General features: G+C 36.6%; 1 protein-coding gene across 1 annotated transcript; it reads left to right on the top strand.

The window, feature by feature from the left end:
• The first annotated feature begins 292 nt into the window (after positions 1 to 292).
• LOC131610850 (homeobox protein LUMINIDEPENDENS) lies at positions 293 to 16,698 on the top strand. Its single transcript, XM_058882904.1, has 13 exons — positions 293 to 685; positions 1,059 to 1,086; positions 7,457 to 7,587; positions 7,790 to 8,133; positions 8,219 to 8,312; positions 8,412 to 8,505; positions 9,272 to 9,401; positions 9,491 to 9,536; positions 9,620 to 9,663; positions 9,831 to 9,916; positions 10,608 to 11,018; positions 14,435 to 14,994; positions 15,607 to 16,698. The coding sequence occupies exons 1-13, from the start codon at positions 512 to 514 to the stop codon at positions 16,519 to 16,521; spliced, it is 3,057 nt and encodes a 1,018-aa protein (XP_058738887.1). The 5' UTR covers positions 293 to 511; the 3' UTR covers positions 16,522 to 16,698.
• Positions 16,699 to 21,338: the final 4,640 nt, after the last annotated feature.

Below are 21,338 nucleotides of genomic sequence, written 5' to 3'. Positions count from 1 at the left end.
CCAGACATTTTTCTAAACATTTAATTATTATTTTTCACGGGTACTAGACATTTTTTTATACATTTAATTATTATTTTTTCACGGGTACCAGATTTTTTTTCTATACATTCAATTATTATTTTTTTATGGATACCAAATATTTTCTATTAAAAAAATATATATTTAAAACAAATGCGCGTCCCGTACCAGAACCCGTGCGGATGCACGGGTTTGTTACTAGTTTATAAAATAATAAAAAACTTAACGTTCTAGTGAAGGGGAGAGTTTAAAAATAATTTTCTTAAGCAATTCTACAAATTAACTCGAAACCCAAACAGGGCCTAATTCTCTCTCGTGTCATCCTTGTCAGAACCTATCTTTCTCTCTCAAAAATTAGCTCCCAAACGGAAACCCTAACCAGTTTACGTTCTCAACTGGGAACCAAAGAGACTCACCGGGGATTGAATTCCCCTAATAACATCAACTAATTAATGCGTGTTGCTTCACACTGTAACGATATTCGTTATCAACGATGGAGCTCTGGAACGGCGATTTATCGGAGCTGGAGGTTGGGAGTTCCGTCGAGTCGTTCCAGAGGTTTTTGGCTTCTCAGAGAGAACTTTTGCATAGTCAGATCGATCAGTTTCAGGAAATCGTTGTCACGCAATGCAAACTCACCGGCGTCAATCCTCTCTCTCAAGAAATGGTGATTTCTGTTTTCTTCGAGCTGCTCTGTATCCCTTACATCTGACATTTTTTGAACTGTTTTATTGTAAATATCGTGTTGATCCTCTTTTTTATGGCAATTACATGCTTAATTATTAGTAGTTGACAATGGATGGATACTTATTAGGATAATGTAGCAAATTAGGTTTGCAATGTTGTTGGTTTATGGTAATTAGTCCATTGAGTTTTGTTTCACGCGCGCACAGCGCACGCGTTGACCGCGTGATACGCCAATCGAACACATTCTGGTTGTATATTTGCTGTTTTGTGTTAGTCAACTCTTTCAATGCATCATTATTTAGTTTGATCTTGTCCAATTTTACTTCATTTATTAATAATTTGTGTGTGTGCAGGCTGCTGGTGCTCTGTCAATAAAAATCGGTAAGTCTTCGCTGGAATTTTATTTATATTTTTGATATGATTAATTAACATTGAAAGTTGAAGTATGTGATTGTTTGTTTTATATTTTTGAGCCTAAATTCGTGTGGAATTTTTGAATTTACTTTTGTATTAGATATCATCAATGTGGCTTACTATGCTGACTTCTAACTTGACAATCCTTGTTACATTGCATTATCATTTGCTACACTTTCACATTAGGCTTATATCTAGACACAACACGAAACTGCCTCATTGACGTTGATAATAAATTGAGAAAATGAAAATGACCGAGTGTAACCAAGATAGTTAATATCAAGATTTTATGCAAAATCGGGAAGGGGAAGTGAAATCGTAACACTAATCATAATATTATACAAAAATTCTAGAACTCATTATATAAATCACACTTCAAATACTTATATAAATTTAAATTCATTCATAAGCATAATCGCAAAAACATTTCAAAGATTGTAGACTCAACGATTAACAAGGGGATATTCCACCCAATGCCACCAAAATAGGAATCTGCATACACGCTTAATCGCCGAGGGCATTAACAAAGGAGATTCCACCCAACTCCACCAAAATAGGATTCCGCATAAATTCTTAATTGCAGATTTGTAAAATTGTGGGATTTCACTATTCAAATCGGGATTTTAACTACAATGAATGTAACTACACGTGTAGGCGTCATGTTGGTGCTACATAATAGAGTAGTAATAGAGTAGTGGTTAAAATAATTTTCTATTGTGTGTGTCAATAGCATAGTGGGCAGAGTAGTGGAGGACATGTTCCACTACTACTGCTGAGCTGGCCCTAGCTGTTAGTACCTTTGTCAGTATTTGTTCCTTTTGCTTGCCTTTATATAGCAAGCTTTCTGTATCACTCTAATTAAGAAATACTATGAATATTTCTCTCATCTTATCCATTTCAATTGTTTAACAAATTCTAACATGGTATCTTGAGCTTCTTTTCGATCCATGGAGTCCCTTTTTCTTTCCTCTCAAGTGAAACTTTCTCACCTTATATCTGTCAAACTTGATGACAAAAACTTCAAACAATGGAAACAACAAATAGATGGAGTTGTTCGTGGTCATCGTCTCCAAAGGTTCGTCACTGTTCCGGTGATTCCTTCTCCCTCTCCTTCAGATCCCGCATCTCATAGTGCCTTTCTGGAGTGGGAGCAACAGGATGCTCTCATATGCACCTGGCTTCTTTCCACCATCTCTGATTCTCTTCTTCCTAAACTTGTTGAGTGTAAACACGCGTGGCAAGTCTGGACAGAGGTGCACCGCTACTTCGACACCCTTCTTTCCACCCGAGCTCGTCAGCTGCGTTCTGAACTTCGTCGCCTCACCAAAGGTTCGCTCACGATTGAGGAGCTTCTGAAGCGTACTCGTGAGATTAGCGAGTCTCTTGTTTCGATTGGGGATCCTGTCCCTCTACGTAACCTAATCGAAATAGTTCTTGATTCCCTTCCTGAGGAATACGACTCCATTGTCGCCGCCGTCAACAGTAAGGATGAGCTAAGTTCCTTGGATGAACTTGAGTCGTCTTTACTTGCTCATGAGTCGCGCCTTGAGAAACATCGCAAAGCTGCTGTTGCGGAGCCAGTGACTGTGAATCTCACTCAATCAGCGTCGTCTTCTTCACCTGTTACTACTGCTCAAACTTCTACTGAAGGTTTTCCTCAGGGAACGAGTCACGTCACTGCCAATGCTGATAATCACAACTATAGCTCTCGTGGAGGTCGTTTTGGTCGCAGCAGTGGGCGTTTTGGTCGTGGTGGAGGACGTTTTGCCAAACAATCTTGTCAAATTTGTCACAGATCTGGACATGATGCTTCAGTTTGTTATCATCGTTACTCAAGTGGTGCTGGTTATCCTCAGCAAAGAGCTCCATTCAATCCATTTCATGTGGCTCCCCGTGCTATGTTTCCTGCTCAATTTGCTCATGGTTCTCTCAGAGCTGCTTCTCCTAGATCCACAGCACCACAGGCTTTCTTTGCAGGTAATGAAGCAAGCAACAGCAATCAGTGGTGGTATCCTGACTCAGGGGCTTCTCACCATGTTACTCCTGAGGCCTCAAATGTGTCTGATTCTTCTTCTGTGCCTGGAACCGAGCAAGTCTTCATAGGAAATGGCCAAGGTTTGTCTATCAATTCTGTTGGTTCCATGTCTTTTCCTCTACCACACAAACCTCACTTATCTCTCACCCTTAGGAACCTCTTACATGTACCACAAATTACCAAAAATCTCATGAGTGTGAGCAAATTTGCTCAAGACAATAATGTATTTTTTGAGTTTCATTCTAAATTCTGTGTTGTTAAATCTCAGGCTACTTCTGAAGTTCTGCTCAGTGGTCATGTTGGAGATGATGGCCTCTATAAGTTTCCTAATCCTGCTGCATCTCCAGTGTCAAAGCCTTGTCCCAGTCTTAACTCTTGTAGTACTAGCAATAGGTTTATGTGCTCTCCTGCTATAAGCAGTTGTAATCCTTCAATTTATATGCCTAATGCTACACTTCTTTGTAATGATCCTTCTATTAATAAAACTACAAGTCTCTTTTCCAAATCTTCTCTTAATTCTGCAAATGCTAGCACTAATTTATCTTTATCTCATTCTAATAGTCCTACTGCTATAGCAACAAATCCTTATGTCCTGTGGCATACCAGATTAGGTCATCCTAATCATCATGCCCTTGTTGAAATCCTAAAACTTTGCAATCTTACTGTCCCTTCAAAACCTCCTACAGATATGTGTCATGCCTGCTGTGTTGGCAAATCTCACAGATTGCCTTCCTCTTTATCCACCACTGTCTATACCCATCCCTTTGAACTGGTTGTCTGTGATCTCTGGGGTCCAGCTCCTATGATATCCTCAAGTGGCTACACCTATTTTCTTACATGTGTAGATGCTTTCTCTAGGTTTGTTTGGGTCTTTCCTCTTAAACTGAAGTCTGACACTATGCTTCAGTTTATTCAATTTAAGAAAATGGTTGAGCTGCAGTTTAATTGTCCCATCAAGTGTGTTCAAACTGATGGAGGAGGGGAATTTAGACCCCTCACCAAATATCTAACCGATTTAGGAATTGGTCATAGATTCACATGTCCTCATACCCACCATCAAAATGGTCTTGTTGAACGCAAACATAGACACATTGTTGAGACTGGTCTCACTCTCTTAGCTCAGTCCACTCTTCCTTTAAAATATTGGGACCATGCTTTTGTTACTGCAGCCTACCTTATCAACAGAATTCCCAGCCCTACCCTTAACAATAACTCTCCCTACTTTAAACTACTCAACAAACCTCCTGACTATTCCACTCTCAAGGTTTTTGGTTGTGCTTGCTATCCTTTTCTGCGTCCCTACAATTCCCATAAGCTTGATTTTAGATCTCAACAATGTATTTTTCTAGGATATTCATCTTCTCACAAAGGTTACAAATGTTTAGCTTCCAATGGTCATATCTACATCTCTAAGGATGTTATTTTTCATGAATCTCTGTTTCCCTATTCCTCATTATTTTCAGTCTCTTCTACCTCTCCTGTTCCCTCATCCATTCCTCCTTGCCCTTCTTCTATTCCTCCCTTTCCTGCTACTGCTAGCCAGTTTTATCCTCCTCTCTCTTCATCCAATGCTCCCTCTCTCTCTTCCTATAATCCTGATGCCTTTCACAGCTCTCCTTCTAGTTCTTCTTCTTCCCCTCATATGGCTGTTCCCTCCCCTGAACTTTCCACTTCTGCAAGTCAGCAGGTGCCACATCCTATCCCACAGCCTCTCACTGCTATTCCTACCTCCTCTCCCTCTATATCTCCTGCTCTTATCCTCCATGATCCTGCTGAAACCAGTACCGTTTCCCCTACTTCTTCCAATGATCCTTCTGAACAGTCTAGCTCACACTCAAATTCCAGCCCTCCTGGTTCACCTTTACCTTTCATTCACCCTGACAATATCCATCCTATGCAAACCAGAGCCAAAAGAGGTATCATTCAACCTAGATTAAATCCTACTCTCCTTTTAACCCACATGGAACCAACTTCTGTTAGTCAAGCTTTGTCATCTCCCCATTGGTTTCAGGCAATGCAAGAAGAATACAAGGCACTGATGAGAAATCAGACCTGGACATTGGTAAAAGCTCCTACTTCCAGGAAACCTATTGGCTGTAAGTGGGTTTTCAGAACCAAGGAAAACCCTGATGGATCTATCAATAAATACAAGGCCAGATTGGTGGCAAAGGGGTTTCATCAAAGAGCTGGCAGTGATTTCCAGGAGACTTTCTCCCCTGTTATCAAACCTGTGACTGTTAGAATTGTTTTAACCATTGCTGTTAGCAACAAGTGGCCTATTCAGCAGATAGATATTAATAATGCTTTCCTCAATGGCACACTTGAGGAAGAGGTGTTTATGCAGCAGCCTCCTGGCTTTGAAGCTGCTGACAAGTCCCTAGTGTGTAAACTAAACAAGGCCATTTATGGATTAAAACAGGCCCCAAGGGCCTGGTTTGACAAACTGAAGAGTGCTCTTGTTCATTTTGGTTTTCATGCAAGCAAGTGCGACCCAAGTCTCTTTCTATTGCATCAAGGCAAGCTTCAAGTCATGATCTTGGTCTATGTTGATGACATCATCATCACAGGCAGCTCTGCTCCCTTCATTAACTCTCTCATCAACCATCTTAACAACAAATTCTCTTTAAAACAATTGGGACAGCTTGACTATTTCCTTGGTATTGAAGTCTCTCATCTTCAAAATGGTTCTTTACTTCTGTCCCAAACCAAGTACATTTCTGACCTCCTAACCAAACTGAACATGCTCAATGCCAATGGCATGCCCACTCCCATGATTTCCAGCAGCAAACTATCTAAAGTTGGCTCAGAAAATGTTGAAGATCCCACTCATTTTAGATCTGTTGTTGGTGCATTGCAATATGCAACCCTAACTAGACCTGAAATTTCTTTCTCTGTTAACAAGGTGTGTCAGTTTTTATCAAATCCCTTAGAAGATCACTGGAAGGCAGTCAAAAGGATTTTAAGGTATTTGAGTGGTACACTGTGTCATGGCTTACTTATTCAGCCTGCTCCTGTTCATCAGCCTATGCAGCTTTTAGGATTCTGTGATGCAGATTGGGCATCAGATCCTGATGACAGAAGGTCTACTTCAGGGGCATGCATCTATCTTGGTCCTAATGTTGTATCATGGTGGTCCAAGAAGCAGCAGCTTGTAGCCAGGTCTAGTGCTGAAGCTGAATACCGCAGTATGGCTCAATTGGCTGCTGAACTTATCTGGATACAGTCTCTACTTCAGGAACTTCACTGTCCTATCCAGGTGCCTAAGATTCTATGTGACAACTTGAGCACAGTCACACTTGCTCATAACCCCATTCTCCATAACAGAACCAAACATATGGAGCTAGATATATTCTTTCTAAGGGAGAAAGTTCTCAGTAAACATCTTTCTGTTGCTCATGTTCCAGCTCAAGACCAGTGGGCTGACATCCTTACCAAGCCCTTATCTGCTGCCAAGTTTGTACCTCTACGTTCCAAGTTATGTGTGTTAGACAAAATCACTTTAAAGCAACCCCCTACAGCTTCTAAGGGGGACTAATAGAGTAGTAATAGAGTAGTGGTTAAAATAATTTTCTATTGTGTGTGTCAATAGCATAGTGGGCAGAGTAGTGGAGGACATGTTCCACTACTACTGCTGAGCTGGCCCTAGCTGTTAGTACCTTTGTCAGTATTTGTTCCTTTTGCTTGCCTTTATATAGCAAGCTTTCTGTATCACTCTAATTAAGAAATACTATGAATATTTCTCTCATCTTATCCATTTCAATTGTTTAACAAATTCTAACACTACATAGGTGTTTCCCCAAACTATATAAATTTAAATTCATTCATAAGCATAATTGCAAAAACGTTTCATAGATCGTAGATTCAATGATTAACAAGGGAATGCCACCCGATTCCACAAAAATAAGATTCTGCGTATAGTCCTAAATCCTAATTGCTGAGGGCAAGCTAGAACATTAATAACAATTGAGCCTTATCACATGAAGTGAGGGCAAGCCTAATCGTATTCGTACCCAATTTTACGATTAAAGTCGGGATTTTAACTATCATGAATATAACCGCACGTGTCGGTGCCGTGTCAGTTCCACATAGGTCTTTTCGAGAACTATATTTCAATCATAACATCTTAAAAACCATCAATTCGGTAATTGAACCCTTCATTTTAACAGATGGAATAAGTGGAGCAAGACGCAAATGTCGTGTTTATGCCTCTTTCAGCCTTATTCTGAGGATTACTTGCACTAATTACAAATTTATCTACTTTTTGTTTGATGTCTTATATCTCTTATTAATTAAAACTTGCAGGAAAAAGACCTAGGGATTTATTAAATCCAAAGGCTGTAAATTACATGCAATCAGTTTTTTCTATTAAAGATGCAATTAGTAAGAAAGAGTCTCGGGAGATCAGTGCTTTATTTGGTGTAACAGTAACACAGGTTTGTATGCAGAAACATTTCCGATCCCGAACTTTTGTTGTTACTCATCTGTTTTGGATTGTTAGATTATTAGATTCACATTTATAATCAATATCCTTTTCAGAACAAAAGGGACATATTCACTTCAAATTTTGTTGTAAGATTACACGTGTTACCCTGTTCTTATGCACTAACTTTTACGAGTCTTTGTACTTCGGTTTAGGTGCGTGATTTTTTCACTAGTCAACGTTCAAGAGTGAGGAAACTAGTTCAGTTGTCAAGGGAGAGGGCATTAAAATCTAATTCTTGTGCGGAATCTCTTGATGTACAAATGAACTCTGATCCTGTGAGATCAATAAATCCAGCTCCCTTAAACTCAGATGGTGCCACCAATGTGGAAGAAGCATCCTGTTCAACACAGGAAGCTGCTCTTTCTGACCTGGACGACCTAGATAAACAATTTGTCGAGAATATTTTTGGACTAATGCAGAAAGAGGAAACATTTTGTGGACAGGAGAAGTTGATGGAGTGGATTTTGTCAATACAGAACTTTTCTGTCTTGTTATGGTGTGTTATTTGTTTTTTCAAAAGCTTTTTTGTTCAATAATAGTATTTATAATTTTCTGATTTCGTTTTATGGCTGTATACTTAGGTTTTTGACCGGAGGAGGTGCAATAACTTTAGCAAATTGGTTGACCAAAGCTGCTGTTGAAGAGCAAACGAGTGTATTGCTTCTTATCTTGAAGGTAAATCTTAATCATCTCGTTAATATGCATTGTTTGCATTATTTAAATCTGGACGCAGCTAAATACCACTACTAGACTGACTGGGTAACCGTTTTGTAGGTTCTTTGTCATTTGCCTTTACATAAAGCCCTTCCTGCACACATATCAGCTTTATTGCAGAGTGTTAATAGACTACGGTTCTACAGGACATCAGGTGTGATTTTTCTTTTCCATGCCTAGTGACCATCAAACTTGACATCGATTGTTCCTTATAATATCACCTATCCCGGTGTCCCTCAGTATGGATGTATTATGTATATTAACTTAGATTGTACCTTGATGGCAAGTGTTTGATCAATAACGACTACAGTTGAAGGATGTATAATAGCAGTGTAGCATATTTTCTTATAGCAGGAAGTATTTTAACACGTCGTTAGCTTGTATTGTAGCCTGTTTACCCTAGCAAATTTTCTTACATTAACATGTCCGATTCAAAGTTCTCAGTTATGCTTGCTTCTTTGAGTTTCATATTCGTATATTTCTCTGTTTTCCTTTTCTGTGGGATGTTGATTAGGAAAGTATTGTATGAAATTTTATTTTCATATTTTTTTAGTTGACAAATAGCTTGTTATCATTAATTTATGATGTCTCTCTTATTAGAAGTAGCAAGATAGAGAGGTGGAAGGGGGGTTGACAATTGAATCTAGTTATTCATTTGATTCATTGTCAGTCTGTCACCTTGTATCACATAGCCAATTAAGAGATGAAATGTTTTCTTTTTTTCCTTCGAGCAATAGATGACACTTTTAGATTGATTTATGTAACTAATCACTTCAAGTTCTATTGTCCTTTTTATCATTATCTTAGATGACTATAAATAGCTTCAAGTCCTGATTTGAAGGGGTGCTGTTTACAAATCTAATAATTATACTATCTTGATAAACTTTTATGAATTATAGTCTCACTGATTTGAGGATCAGACATATCTAACAGGGCAAGGGTTTTGTTATCAAAGTGGAGCAAATTGTTAACAAGGAACCAAGCCATAAAGAAACCCAATGGTGTTAAGCCTTCCTATGATGGTCAAAAAGAGATGATATTTTCTCAGAGGCAAGCTTATGTCTTGATCTCATGATCTCATTTTGATACAGAATTTGTATGACCTTCTTTCTCAATTATTATGATATTTATTTTTGCAGTATTGGTCAAATAATCAGCCCTGAATCTTGGAGTTTTGATGTTCCTGTAAGTGTCTTCTTAAACTTGCATTTCAGCTAGCAATAACTTTTCAGTTTGCATATTTCTTAGCTATCCTTTCTTTCTACCAGGAAGACATTCTTGCTCTCTCGAATGAATTTTCAGATAATTCCAGGTTTGTGTTTGTTGTGGCTGACTGCTTTATTACCTTTAGTCATCTTTTATCAAATAAGTTTCTCTGCCTACTAATTTTGTACAGATTTTGTGCCAACCTATTATAGTTGGTTGTCTCCGCTTTTACTGGCTGTGAATTATGCTCAGATTTGTTTCTTTTTTGTTCAGGAAACTGGGATCTCAATCTGTGAAATTGTTGCTGCCCAGCTCCGATGATTGTAATAAGAAACCTCCCCTTGGTGTATCTTCATCTCGTATCCTTCGAGGTTTTTTTTTGTTGACTACATATTGTTTACTGGTTCCTCAGAATGCTGATGGTATCCATCTATATTCTGCAAGGCGCAAGCATATAAAATACCAAACACATCAAATTAAAAGCTTTAGGCTGAACTTAGATAATCTTTTGGAGTGACAATTGTGGGCTAATTTTCCTTCAGAAAAGCAAACTCAGTGGCACTCTTGCAATGCCTAAAACAATTTGATCCTGTAACTTCTCTCCTCGTGACTCTTTCTGAATAACCAACTGTTTTTTTATTTATGAAAACATACTGATTTTTCAGCACAGTATAATTACCAATTTTAAGTTCGAAGGGCCTTCTTTATCTAATTTATAACTTGGGATTATTTTTCATGAAACTAGCCGGTTAACGAATAGAAATGGAATAAGCCCCCAATTTGATATTTGAAAAACTTTCAGAATGTTGAAGGACTTCCAGAATATCAATTTGGTCTTCGAAAGATTTGTAACATCAAAGTGGTTCTCTACTTAGAATCTTTGTTTACAAAACAATATTAGTTTGCTTACATTAAAGCATAACATTTTTGACTATTTTAGATGTTAAAGCAACATTCTTCAAGTGCTAAAATTGTGATTTGCTCAATAAATTTGTCAACTGTTCATGTTAGCTGTTGAATAATGGAAAATGTCAACTTAACCTATCTCAGATTCTAGAGAGCGCAGAAAAGTGCAATTGGTGGAACAGCCAGGTTCAACGAGTAGAAGTCCACAGGCGGCAAGGTCAGGGCCGGTAAGTCAAGGCCGTCCTATGTCCGCCGATGATATCCAGAAAGCAAAAATGCGTGCGTTATTTATGCAGAGTAAGCATGGGAAAACTGCTTCAAAAGAAAATAAAGAAGCTAAAATCAATAGTCTGAGTAAATCTCCGAAGGCCAGTATTGCAGTTTGCTCTTCTAAAGTTCCAGCGCCACTCAAAATTGAAGAGAAGAAGCCTCTGTTGTCTTCCTCTAAAACCACTAATAGGCTGGAAGTTTCTAATTCTAAACTGAAAACGGATTTGAAGGAACCTCTCTCGGAGAAGTGCAAGAGGGTGAAAATCTTCTGGAAAACACCAACAGGTACATTTGCGTATTTTTGTTGGCTCTATCAATTCATGCCTTTTAGGATAGAAAAATTGGTAAAACTCATTGACTGCCGAAAAAAAAAAGCTTGAAAGACTGAGAGCAGACCGTATTAAGAGGTATGCTGTCCTTGAGATTTAAGAGGTATATGCAGTAGAATCCTGCACATTTTCTGGGAGGATAATTCAGAGGCTTCTTTGCAACTCTGTTGACCCAATGGTTTTTTTGCTGTTTTTTTAACCTTATTTTACAAATGTTAAATAGAACAAAAGTCGTGATCTAACCTCATGTTATGTGTCCATATTGTCCATTTGTACATGTTCCTACAAGGTGTTATGAGATTTATAGAAGTTTGCTGTCAAATCCGACTCTTGGAATTTGATATCCAAATAATAACACTGATTTGCTCAAGGATTTTAGGACCATCCATTATCTCTCTAACATCCGTCAGTGGTTCAATTTGAATATTTTCCCCATGCCTTATTACTAATTGTGGGATAGTTCGAAGTATGTAATTATTAATACACTATTTTGGATTTTGTAATTGACTATAACGAGCTATGATAAATCAGTAAAAGGGGATCGCAAGGACGAAGAGGGTCATTTTTTTAACACCAATTATCAACAGCTTGTTAATTACTATCCGATTTTCTTTTAAAGACAATTAAATTATATTGCAATTAGCTGCTCTAATTTCCATTGCCTAAGGAGTAATAGTTCAGACATAGATGAGTTTGGTTTAGGCTTGAATCAGCAGTATAAATCCATGTTTTCCATCTTCGTTTAATGAGCTAAGCAAAGCAACGGTGAAATTCCATACAAATCCATGTTTTCCATCTTCGTTTAGTGAGCCAAGCAAAGCAACTGTGAAATTCCATACATTGCTACTGATGCAAGTATATATATGATAGAAATGTATGGGGTGCTTCAGTCAAAATAAAAGATGCAACAACAACAATCAAGCCGTATCAGTCTTTTATATGGATCAAATTACGGCATATTCATTTCGTTAATCTTAGATATTTTTAATAGTTTTTCCGTGTCTTTCTTTATCTCTAGTTGTTTGACCACTCTCCATCTAACCTACTCTCCATAAAACAGAATCCATTTGTCTTCTCTCTACATGTCCAAATTAGCTAAGCTTATTTTCCACAATCTTTTTTACTGGAGATGCTACTCCCCATTCTCTCTAATATTGTCATTTCTATTCTTTTCTCTTCTAGTCTTGCAACAATTCCAACACAACATCATGTTTGCTACACTTGGTTTATTATTGTGTTGATTCTTAATCGCCTAACTTTCTGCCCCTTACTCATCACAAGTTTTACAACTGTATGGTAAAGTTTTTCCTTTGGCTCTAGCGGCGGTACTTTTGTGTCACATAAAGTATTTGAGGCTCTCCTCCATTTCAACCACCCAGCTTCAAGCTTCAGTTAAATGATTTATGTCTTCTTCTATTTCTCCATTGTTTTGTACTATAGACCCAAGATATTTAAATCATATAATTTGTAGTACAATATGATCGCCAAGTGTCACCTCTAGGTTATAAATGCTGCTCCTTTTGCTAAACTTACATTTCATATAATCCAACTTACTTTTGTTTAGGCAAAAACAATACGCCTCTAAGACTCGTGTCCATATCTCTAATCAAATTTAAATTCTCCTCCGATTCTTCTAATAGAACTAATCATCTGAAAAAAATATATATCTCGGTGTTAACTCTTGGATGTGTTCTGTAAGCATATTTAAATTTAAAGTAAAAAGGGAAGGGTTTAGAGATGAATCTTGGTGGAACCATTTTTTTATAGAAAAATTGCCTCTCTCCATCGTGTCTTGTAAGCATGTTTAAAATTAAAGTAAAAAAAGGAAGGTGTTAGAGATGAACCTGGTGCAACCTTTTTTTATAGAAAAATTGCATCTCTCTACCGTGTCTGCACACTACTTAATACCTCCATCCCAAATAAAAGATGAAATTATGTAATTATGAATTGAATAAACAATTAACTTAGATTTTAAGTATCATTCTCTTTGATTTGGTTCTTAAGTATCTAAATAATAAGTAGTTCCTAAAGTATACAAAATCTATCAATTTAGTCCAGAAAGTATATAAAATTCCGTTGTGCTGTGTTAGTCCTTAACATCTTAATAGTAGAGACTAAATTGACAAATTTTATATAATTTAAGCCTATTTATTATATTTATGTGCTTATGAGCAATGTTGTCAATTGTGGGAAATGGAAAATGGCGGATTGTTAAAATTCCGCTATGCAATAGTGCAATAGTGACTATTTGACAATAATTCGTACTAAACAGCGTATCGTGGGGCCAATAATGGTATGTCCATATTTTGTTGAGCTATAGCAGTAGCTGCCATAATGGCTATTTAACAACACTGATTCGACGACTAAATTTGAAAGAGAATGATATTTTATGGATTATATTGATGGTTTATTTATTATTCATTTCTTGAAATATACAGTTTTTTACTTTCCGTCCCTGTTCAAGTCAGAATAAGCATTCGTGAGAACACTCTTTAAAGATAATATTTCTATACACGGTATTACCCAATGAAACAAGTATTGCATTTGGGTATTTTATTTTGTAATTTGCAGTCATGATCGCAGATCGGGTTGGATTATTGGTTCTTTATCTGCCCTGTGATGGGATTATGGTTTAATTCATGAAGTCTGCTTTGCATGTTTTTACTACAAAGCAGATCAGGCAACCGAATGTAGTTACTATTTTTGGGTAATATGTGTAGGTTTAAAGTCGGTGCTATTTGTAAATTACATCCTGTAGTCATAAGACTTCCAGCAATGTACCAATCCTGCACCTATGACTATTATTGTTGGCTGTAATATTAAGAAACTTAACAGCAAACGGTTGTTCGTTTCTTTTGGTGATTTGTATGCTACATTCTGGTCTATGATTCAATTACAAGCCTTGAAAACTCATGACGGGCTGTATGTTAATATTACCAGTCAAATGCCCGATGCCCGCAACATTTGCTTTTAATCCTTTTCCACTTCTCATAAAACATATTTGATTTGCTCCTTCTGGAACCTTGATTATTCGTTACCAAGTTATGAAGTTTGTAAATCTTGTAATTTATAAATAAATTGGGCAAATGATCTGATGGAGGCAATTGTTTGTATTGATACTTACACGGTCAACATGTCATGGATACATTTGTAGCACTTTTGATATTCTATTTTCCTGTCATTTTCATTTTTGTATTTGGCCGTGATGCCTATTGCTTCATTGCATCCACTCATACTAAAATTTTGCTCCTGCTGTTGGTTTTATGTTCTAATGTTTTGTTACTCTCAAATCAATGAATTTCTTGAAATTCCTGGCAAGTTTTTTTCGGTTTTCAAATCTTTCTTTTTTGGTTCCCTTTCCTTTTTTTGCAGAAATAATACTTAAAGATACGTGGAGAGTTGGTGCTGGTCAAAATAGCAAAGAGGTTCATATCCAGGAAAACAGAAACCGCAGGGACAAAGAAGCTATTTATCAGACAGTACAAGAGATGCCCTCTAATCCCAAGGAGCCTTGGGATATTGAAATGGACTATGACGACTCTTTGACACTGGAAATTCCTATTGAACAGCTACCAGATAGTGATGATCCAGAAATAGTAGATGCATCCAATGAAGTTGCAGCTACAACTCACGCTGCTGTTCAAGGGGCGGCCTCCTCGTCTTCAGCCAGTAATGCAGCCACTGCTGAACCTGATTTAGAGTTGCTGGCCGTACTGCTAAAAAATCCAGACTTGGTATTTGCCTTAACTTCTGGACAAATTGGCAACATCTCAAATGAGGAAACGTTGAAGCTGCTTGACATGATCAAGAGAGGCAGTGTGAACACGGGATTAAGTGAAAATGCAAATAGAAACTACGGTACTAGTGCAATGGCCCCTGAGAAGGTGGAAGTTTCTCTCCCATCTCCAACCCCTTCAAGCAATCCAAGCACGGTGCGTGATTTGAGTTCGTACTGCAACAGCTATTTGTCAAAGATCTTATCATGTCTGATGTCTCCTTTCAGAGTGCCATGCACTCTCCACTTTAGCCATGTTGGCTTGTGTTTGTTGAGAGTTGAGAGCAGATTAGTACTTGTAGCATGGGGTGTTGGGGAAATGGGTTTTTCAGTTATGGCCCAAATTGAGATCAAAATGAATTAATTTATTAGTTCTTTTTGATTCCTTGTTTGTTTTATTTAGTTTTTCACCAAGATATTTCATTGCCAAGTTCTTGGATGCCACGTAAAAATCATTCTATATTAACAAATAGCCAATTTAGAGTAACAATGGGTTAGTTTCTTAGATTTCCGTACTGTAAATAGGGTTTAATTTCCTTGGAGTATTTTGCTTATATTTTTAGAGTAGGCAATTGGTTTGATAAATTTACGGTGCCGACATCCTTTGACATCCTTAGCCTGCCCAAAAATGCATGAAGCCCCCACACTATTTCTTTACAACTGTCAGCGTGATAAAAAATTTTCAAACCATTAATACAATCATTAAACATTACAAATATTATTGATTAACTGCATTAACTGATGGCTTCCCATTTTTTCAACTTTTCAGAGTGGATGCAGCATAGAAGCACCAAAGAATCCATTTACAAGGCAAAACTTAGCACCTGATAGAAGAAGTTTCCAGAGCTCTTCTTCAATTGCAACTGCCAACTTATCATCTCATATTTCAGCAACTAGTACTACAGTAAGGCAGCAACATACATTTGTTCCATTTTCGAAGCAGCTCCCTGGCACAACAGTTTCTCCATATTCACTACCTCAGGCAAATAATACTATTCATGAAAAACAACCACTTCACTCTCTTTCCTCAGTCTATGCACAAACACCATTCTCTGATAGAGGTTTAGCTATAAAGAACACAGTCACCGCCGATGTATCTCCAGTCGGTGCACATACACATGCAATACGGGCTGATGTCATAAGTAACATAAAACCCGTAGTACCTAATTCTACTATGCAAGAGGGTTTGCCTAATTCATTCCCACAACCCTTCACGTTGAACTCACCAACATCACGCTCAGCCACACAACAACAAAGACATAGTAATATGATGCCCCACCAGCCCCATTTTTCGGAACCTTCTTATCATAACCCTGTCCATCCCTATCAACCACAGTTCGATAAATCAGTTCCTGCATCAGATTACCGGAGAGTCAGGCAGGATATGCCTCCGAGTTATCATTCTCAACAAAATCATGACAACTATAACAACACGTTGGTTGGGGGATCCATGCAATCTGGTTCTTGGGATAGAAACAATCATCAAAGAGGGGGATTTGAAACATGGAGTCCGGATAATAGTCCAACTAGGAATCCTAGGTATGTTCAAGGTAGGAATCTCCCAGATTCCAGAACGAATCATGTAAGAAATAATAGACCTGAATGGTCAAGGCAGCGGGGTTCTTCTGGACATTGGAACCCTGGTAGGCATGACAACAGAAAGTGGAATGATCAGAGACGATAATATCAGTGTTTAGATGATTTGGTCAATGAGGGTTCAATCAGTCCCTTAACATGCTGGTGTATAAATTTGGACTCTGATAACAATAATTTTTCTTTGGTTTATGGGGATCTAAATTGATTGTTGGATAAGGATGACTTTTTTTATTTGATAAACTGAGCGCGGTTGCAGTGTTTTGAATGCCATGGTTTTGACTTGGGTGTCAATTGTTAAAAAATTAAAACTTTTACCCTTCCAAAAAGGATTGGGTGTGCATGAATCTGAAGCTTAGATTGGCATTCTTGGTAACTTTTAGATTTTAAAATCTACAATTTGTGAATCCAATTTTATGTTTTGTTTTTATCTGCCTAAAAAATTTATTGAAATTAATATATTATTTTTTTTTTTACAAAAGTACTGTTTAGATGATAATATTATTTTCTAAACAATAACCAAAAATACAACAAAGGAGAAAAGATTAGCTAGACCTTAAGGGTGTGCGAGTTTGTTTTTGAAGAGTTTTGGAGGAGAGAGAATTTTGAAGGATTATGTCTAGAAGTTAAAAAAACAAGATTTATATGATAATACATCTTATATTAGTTTTTTAAAATTTTCAAAAAATTTAAATATACATTTAATATATAGCCATAATATTAATAACCCTTCAAAAAGGGTAGAGAACCTGCACTTTTTATCCAGTGAAATGTTAACAATTTATTTTTAATACAGTACATTGATTAGATGATTAGAAAAATGATTGAACGGTGGATTTGAAAACTACTGGACTACCTTCGGTGAATTTTTCACGGCGGAATCCATATCCCTTCAAAAACCTGATTACAACTAAATCTAAATGTCAAGTTACAATAAATAAATGGGTGCACTAGTCTCATTTTCTCTCTCACTTCGGATACCAGACACCTCCCAAATATATGAAAAGATAAAAATAGTTCAATTAAATTTTTTATCATTCGACAAAATTTTCAGTTAAATACCGAAATTTTCAAATTTTCAGAAGTGATTTTGGAAATTACACCCTATAATAAGAATTTTTGGTAATTTTGAGAAATTTATGATACAAAATCACAAAAATTTCAGAATTTTTTTATTAAAAATTTCAAAATTTTCGATATTTTTTTGCGGCATTTGTATTGGAAATTTTAAAAGTTTCGGTAGTTTAATTTTTATTGAAAAATACTAAAAAATTTCAGATTGGTGAAATGATTTCCACATGGCCTTGACATCTTCGTCGGTTTTCAACTCAATCAAGCTGTATTTCACTTTTCCATTACTATCACGAAACTCTATCTTCATCACCCTTCTGTTATCAGCATCATCAGTATCAAGAGTAATTAATTCACCTTGTCTCTCAAATTGGCGTGTGAGATGTGGAGCCATCCGGAAATTTGAATTCAACAAGAGGGTTGTTTCTTTTGAAATAAACTTTCGCCTTAGTAAGAAATTGAGGAAGAAATATTTTTTGAGATGTATTTTTCTATAACATATGCCCCTATTTATATAAATGACGATTCATTTTAGACCACACAAATTTGTCGGTGCAATCAGAATCCTCCAAATATGTCGGCATGAGATATGGCACCATCCGGAAGCTTGAATTCAACAAGAGGGTTGTTTTCGTTGAAATAGACTTTCGCCTTAATCAGAAATTGAGGAAGATAATTTTTTAGATGTATTTTTCTTAACACATGTCCCTATTCATACAAATGACAATTCATTTTAGATCACACAAATTTGCCGGTCAAATAAAAAATCTCTAAATATGTCGGCAAAATTCTGATTGTTAAAATGTTTTGAATGGGTACACTATCGAAAATTTTATTATACCACTAAATTTTTGGTATAGAATAGTAAATTTGAAATTTCTAATAAAAATTAAACAATAGTAAAAATTTCAAATGCACTATCGTACCTTTTAACGTACCAGATATTTCATATAAACTATCAGAAATTTAGTCTGTACTAAACATTTTGTTTTCACTACCAGAAATTTTATTCATAATGTTTTTCCTCCATTTCACCATTATTTTGAAATATTGAAAAATGAATGGGTGTCATGTAAAATTCTGGGGATAAGAAATAAAATTTTCTCACTTCTGGGGTAAAGCAAAGACCCAATTTTGTGAATAACGATAATTTTACTTGCCATCCCCAAAATTATACCCGACACCTCCTAAAATGAATGAAATAACCTAAATGTCCAACAAAAATTCATTATCATATTTTTTAAAATTTGTGTGAGAAATTGGATTTTTCAAATCTTTGGGCGATACCAGAAATTTGGCGAAAACAAGTAAGTTTCCGATAGATTTATGAAATTTCCAGTATTATGTATCGGAAGTTTAAATTTTTTTGGTATATTTATAAAATTCTAAAAATACCGACAATTTTGAAATTTCTGGTATTTTTCCCATATCTGAATTTTTTAGTGAGAACTAGAGGTAGAGATGGTATTGTTGCGGGTCGGGTCATTGATAGAGCCGATGCTCGTGCTCGGGCGGCTGCTGATGAGGCCGGTACCTCAGTCTTACTTGCTGGACGTGTTTCTCCGACCGGTTCTAACTGGGAACGGAGGACTGAGCAGGCGGGTAGGGGTTTCCGTGCACCTCGCCGTCTGGGTGGTAGAGCATCCACTGATGTGGACGAGCAGGTGCATCAGGATGAGGTTGAGGCGGTGACTGTTGTGCGGGAGCCGCCTATTGCTGAGGAGCAAGTGTTTGTTGCTGATGAGGAGGTGCCTAGAGTTGAGGAGCGGGTGGCTGTGGTTGAGGAGGGGATTATTGAGGAGCGGGTGGTGCATGATACATACACCACCACAGGTACATCTACGGAGCCATCAGTACACACTGATGGAGGTTTTCCAAGAGGACCTTCTGACATGTCCGTTTTGATAGGATATGCTGACCATGTTGCTTATAGGATATGGCAGGAGGACTATTGTTGAAATGATGTGTTATTCAATAACCCTAACACCCCTATTTATATAAATGGTGGTGCATTCTAAACCACACAAATGTATCGGTGCAACCAGGACCCTCCAAAAGTGTCGGCAAAATCTCAACCGTTTAAAAAACCAAAAACTGAAACATACCGGAAATTTAGTTAATTTGAAATTTCTGGTATATCGGAAATTTGAAAATTTCGGTATACCTGAAATTTGAAAATTCCGGTGTACTTGAAATTTGAAATTTCCGGTATATTGGAAATTTCAAATTAATTATATTTCCGGTATGTTGTACCGGAAATTTCAAATTAACTGAATTTCTGGTATTTTGTACCACAAATTTTGAGGTACATACCATAAATTTACTTCAGAAATTCTTTGTTTCTCACATTTTTTTTAACAGGGGTAAAATTGGATTAAATAAAATTAGGGGACGACAGGTATAAAAAAGGGGGTGACAAGTTAATTTCTCCCTGACTGATTTAAATTTGATGAAAACGAAATGTTCTACTACCTCTGTCTCAAAATAAATGATGAACAAAAATGTGAATTATCCTCATCCTTTGTCAATATAGCGTTGATGTTTTTTCAAAAATCCTGCCACATGCTCTACTTTAAAAGAATGAATTATCTCCTCCATGACATGTTTTACACCTCAACTACCCATCTTCCACCTTATTTTCTTTAGGCTAAGACTTCAAGAGATTATAAGATTATAAATAAGCGAGGGTTCATGAACACTAGCCATAAACATAAGTATATGCGAATATCTATTTGAACTCGCCGCGAGTTTGACGTAGAAAATCTGTTTTGATTGAGTTTGGATTTTTCTCGATTATAATGTATATGAATGGTTCGGATAATGCAGACATTAATACTAACTCTAAATCTGTCCCATTTATAAAATAGTTGCATATAGGAAGCAATCACAATAGACTACTATATTCTAAGCACTAGTACAATATGTATTAACATGTTAATACAACACTCTTTACTTCTAAAAAAATACAAACAAAACACTATCACTTTACTCCCTCTTTTTAGCCACAAATTGTTAAAAATTGAGTAAACGTAAATAGAAACCGAAAACATAGTAGCAATGGAATCAAACAGAAACACATTTTTTTGTTATATATTTTTTTTAAACAAAACAAAAAGCAGCTATCCAATCCTTTCATCTGAGGCAATTAAATTGAACTAATCTTCATCAGTATCTGAGTCAGAGTCATGTAACTGAACATGATTTTTATTGAAGGGTTTCATCTTTGTCACAAACTTCTTCCCTATCACTGATGCTCCAGTAGATGATCCAACAAATGTTACAACTTTGGACTTAACCTTCTTTGGATCAGTACTTTTATCCTTCTTGGGTTCCAGCAAATGAACCTTTTTATCATCAACATTTTTGATAGATTGGCTCATGTTGAAACACAACTTGAGAGGAGGAACAAACACTAAGATATTAAATAAACAGAGAGTTACCTTGTTTGTAACGATATCTTGCATGTAACGATAGATTAGTCAATGAGAGCATTTTAGAAGGAAATGTAATTATCCTTATTAGCAATGCACCACTCCCCATAGGAGATAGACACTCTCTTGTTTTTCTTTCTCTCTTTCAAATCTTTGATTGTTGAAAATGTTACAACATTTTAAATGACATTCTCTATGTCATTGAAAAATATTTCTCCTGAAATTGCATGCATCACTAGATGAAGGAGGAAGAAATATTGTTGACAAGCCTTCTAATCAATAATTTATATGATTCTTCAGCAGTACAAAATTCCCAAATCACCCCTCAAACTCTCAAAATGGATTGCCTCCAAAGACTTAAGAAAAAATATATCTCCCAGTATATTCTCAGGAGTCCCAAGCCTTG

Source organism: Vicia villosa, linkage group LG6 (genome assembly GCF_029867415.1).
Source record: "Vicia villosa cultivar HV-30 ecotype Madison, WI linkage group LG6, Vvil1.0, whole genome shotgun sequence".
Lineage (NCBI taxonomy): Eukaryota > Viridiplantae > Streptophyta > Magnoliopsida > Fabales > Fabaceae > Vicia > Vicia villosa.
This window is presented reverse-complemented; position numbering and strand designations above follow the sequence as displayed.

What these genes read in the sequence shown, in the direction of transcription:
- LOC131610850 (XM_058882904.1), top strand. Translation starts at nt 512, where the DNA reads ATGGAGCTCTGGAACGGCGATTTATCGGAGCTGGAGGTTGGGAGTTCC. An exon ending in ATCCTCTCTCTCAAGAAATG is followed by an intron (nt 686 to 1,058) that starts GTGATTTCTGTT and finishes GTGTGTGTGCAG; the next exon opens with GCTGCTGGTGCTCTGTCAAT. An exon ending in CTTGGAGTTTTGATGTTCCT is followed by an intron (nt 9,537 to 9,619) that starts GTAAGTGTCTTC and finishes TCTTTCTACCAG; the next exon opens with GAAGACATTCTTGCTCTCTC.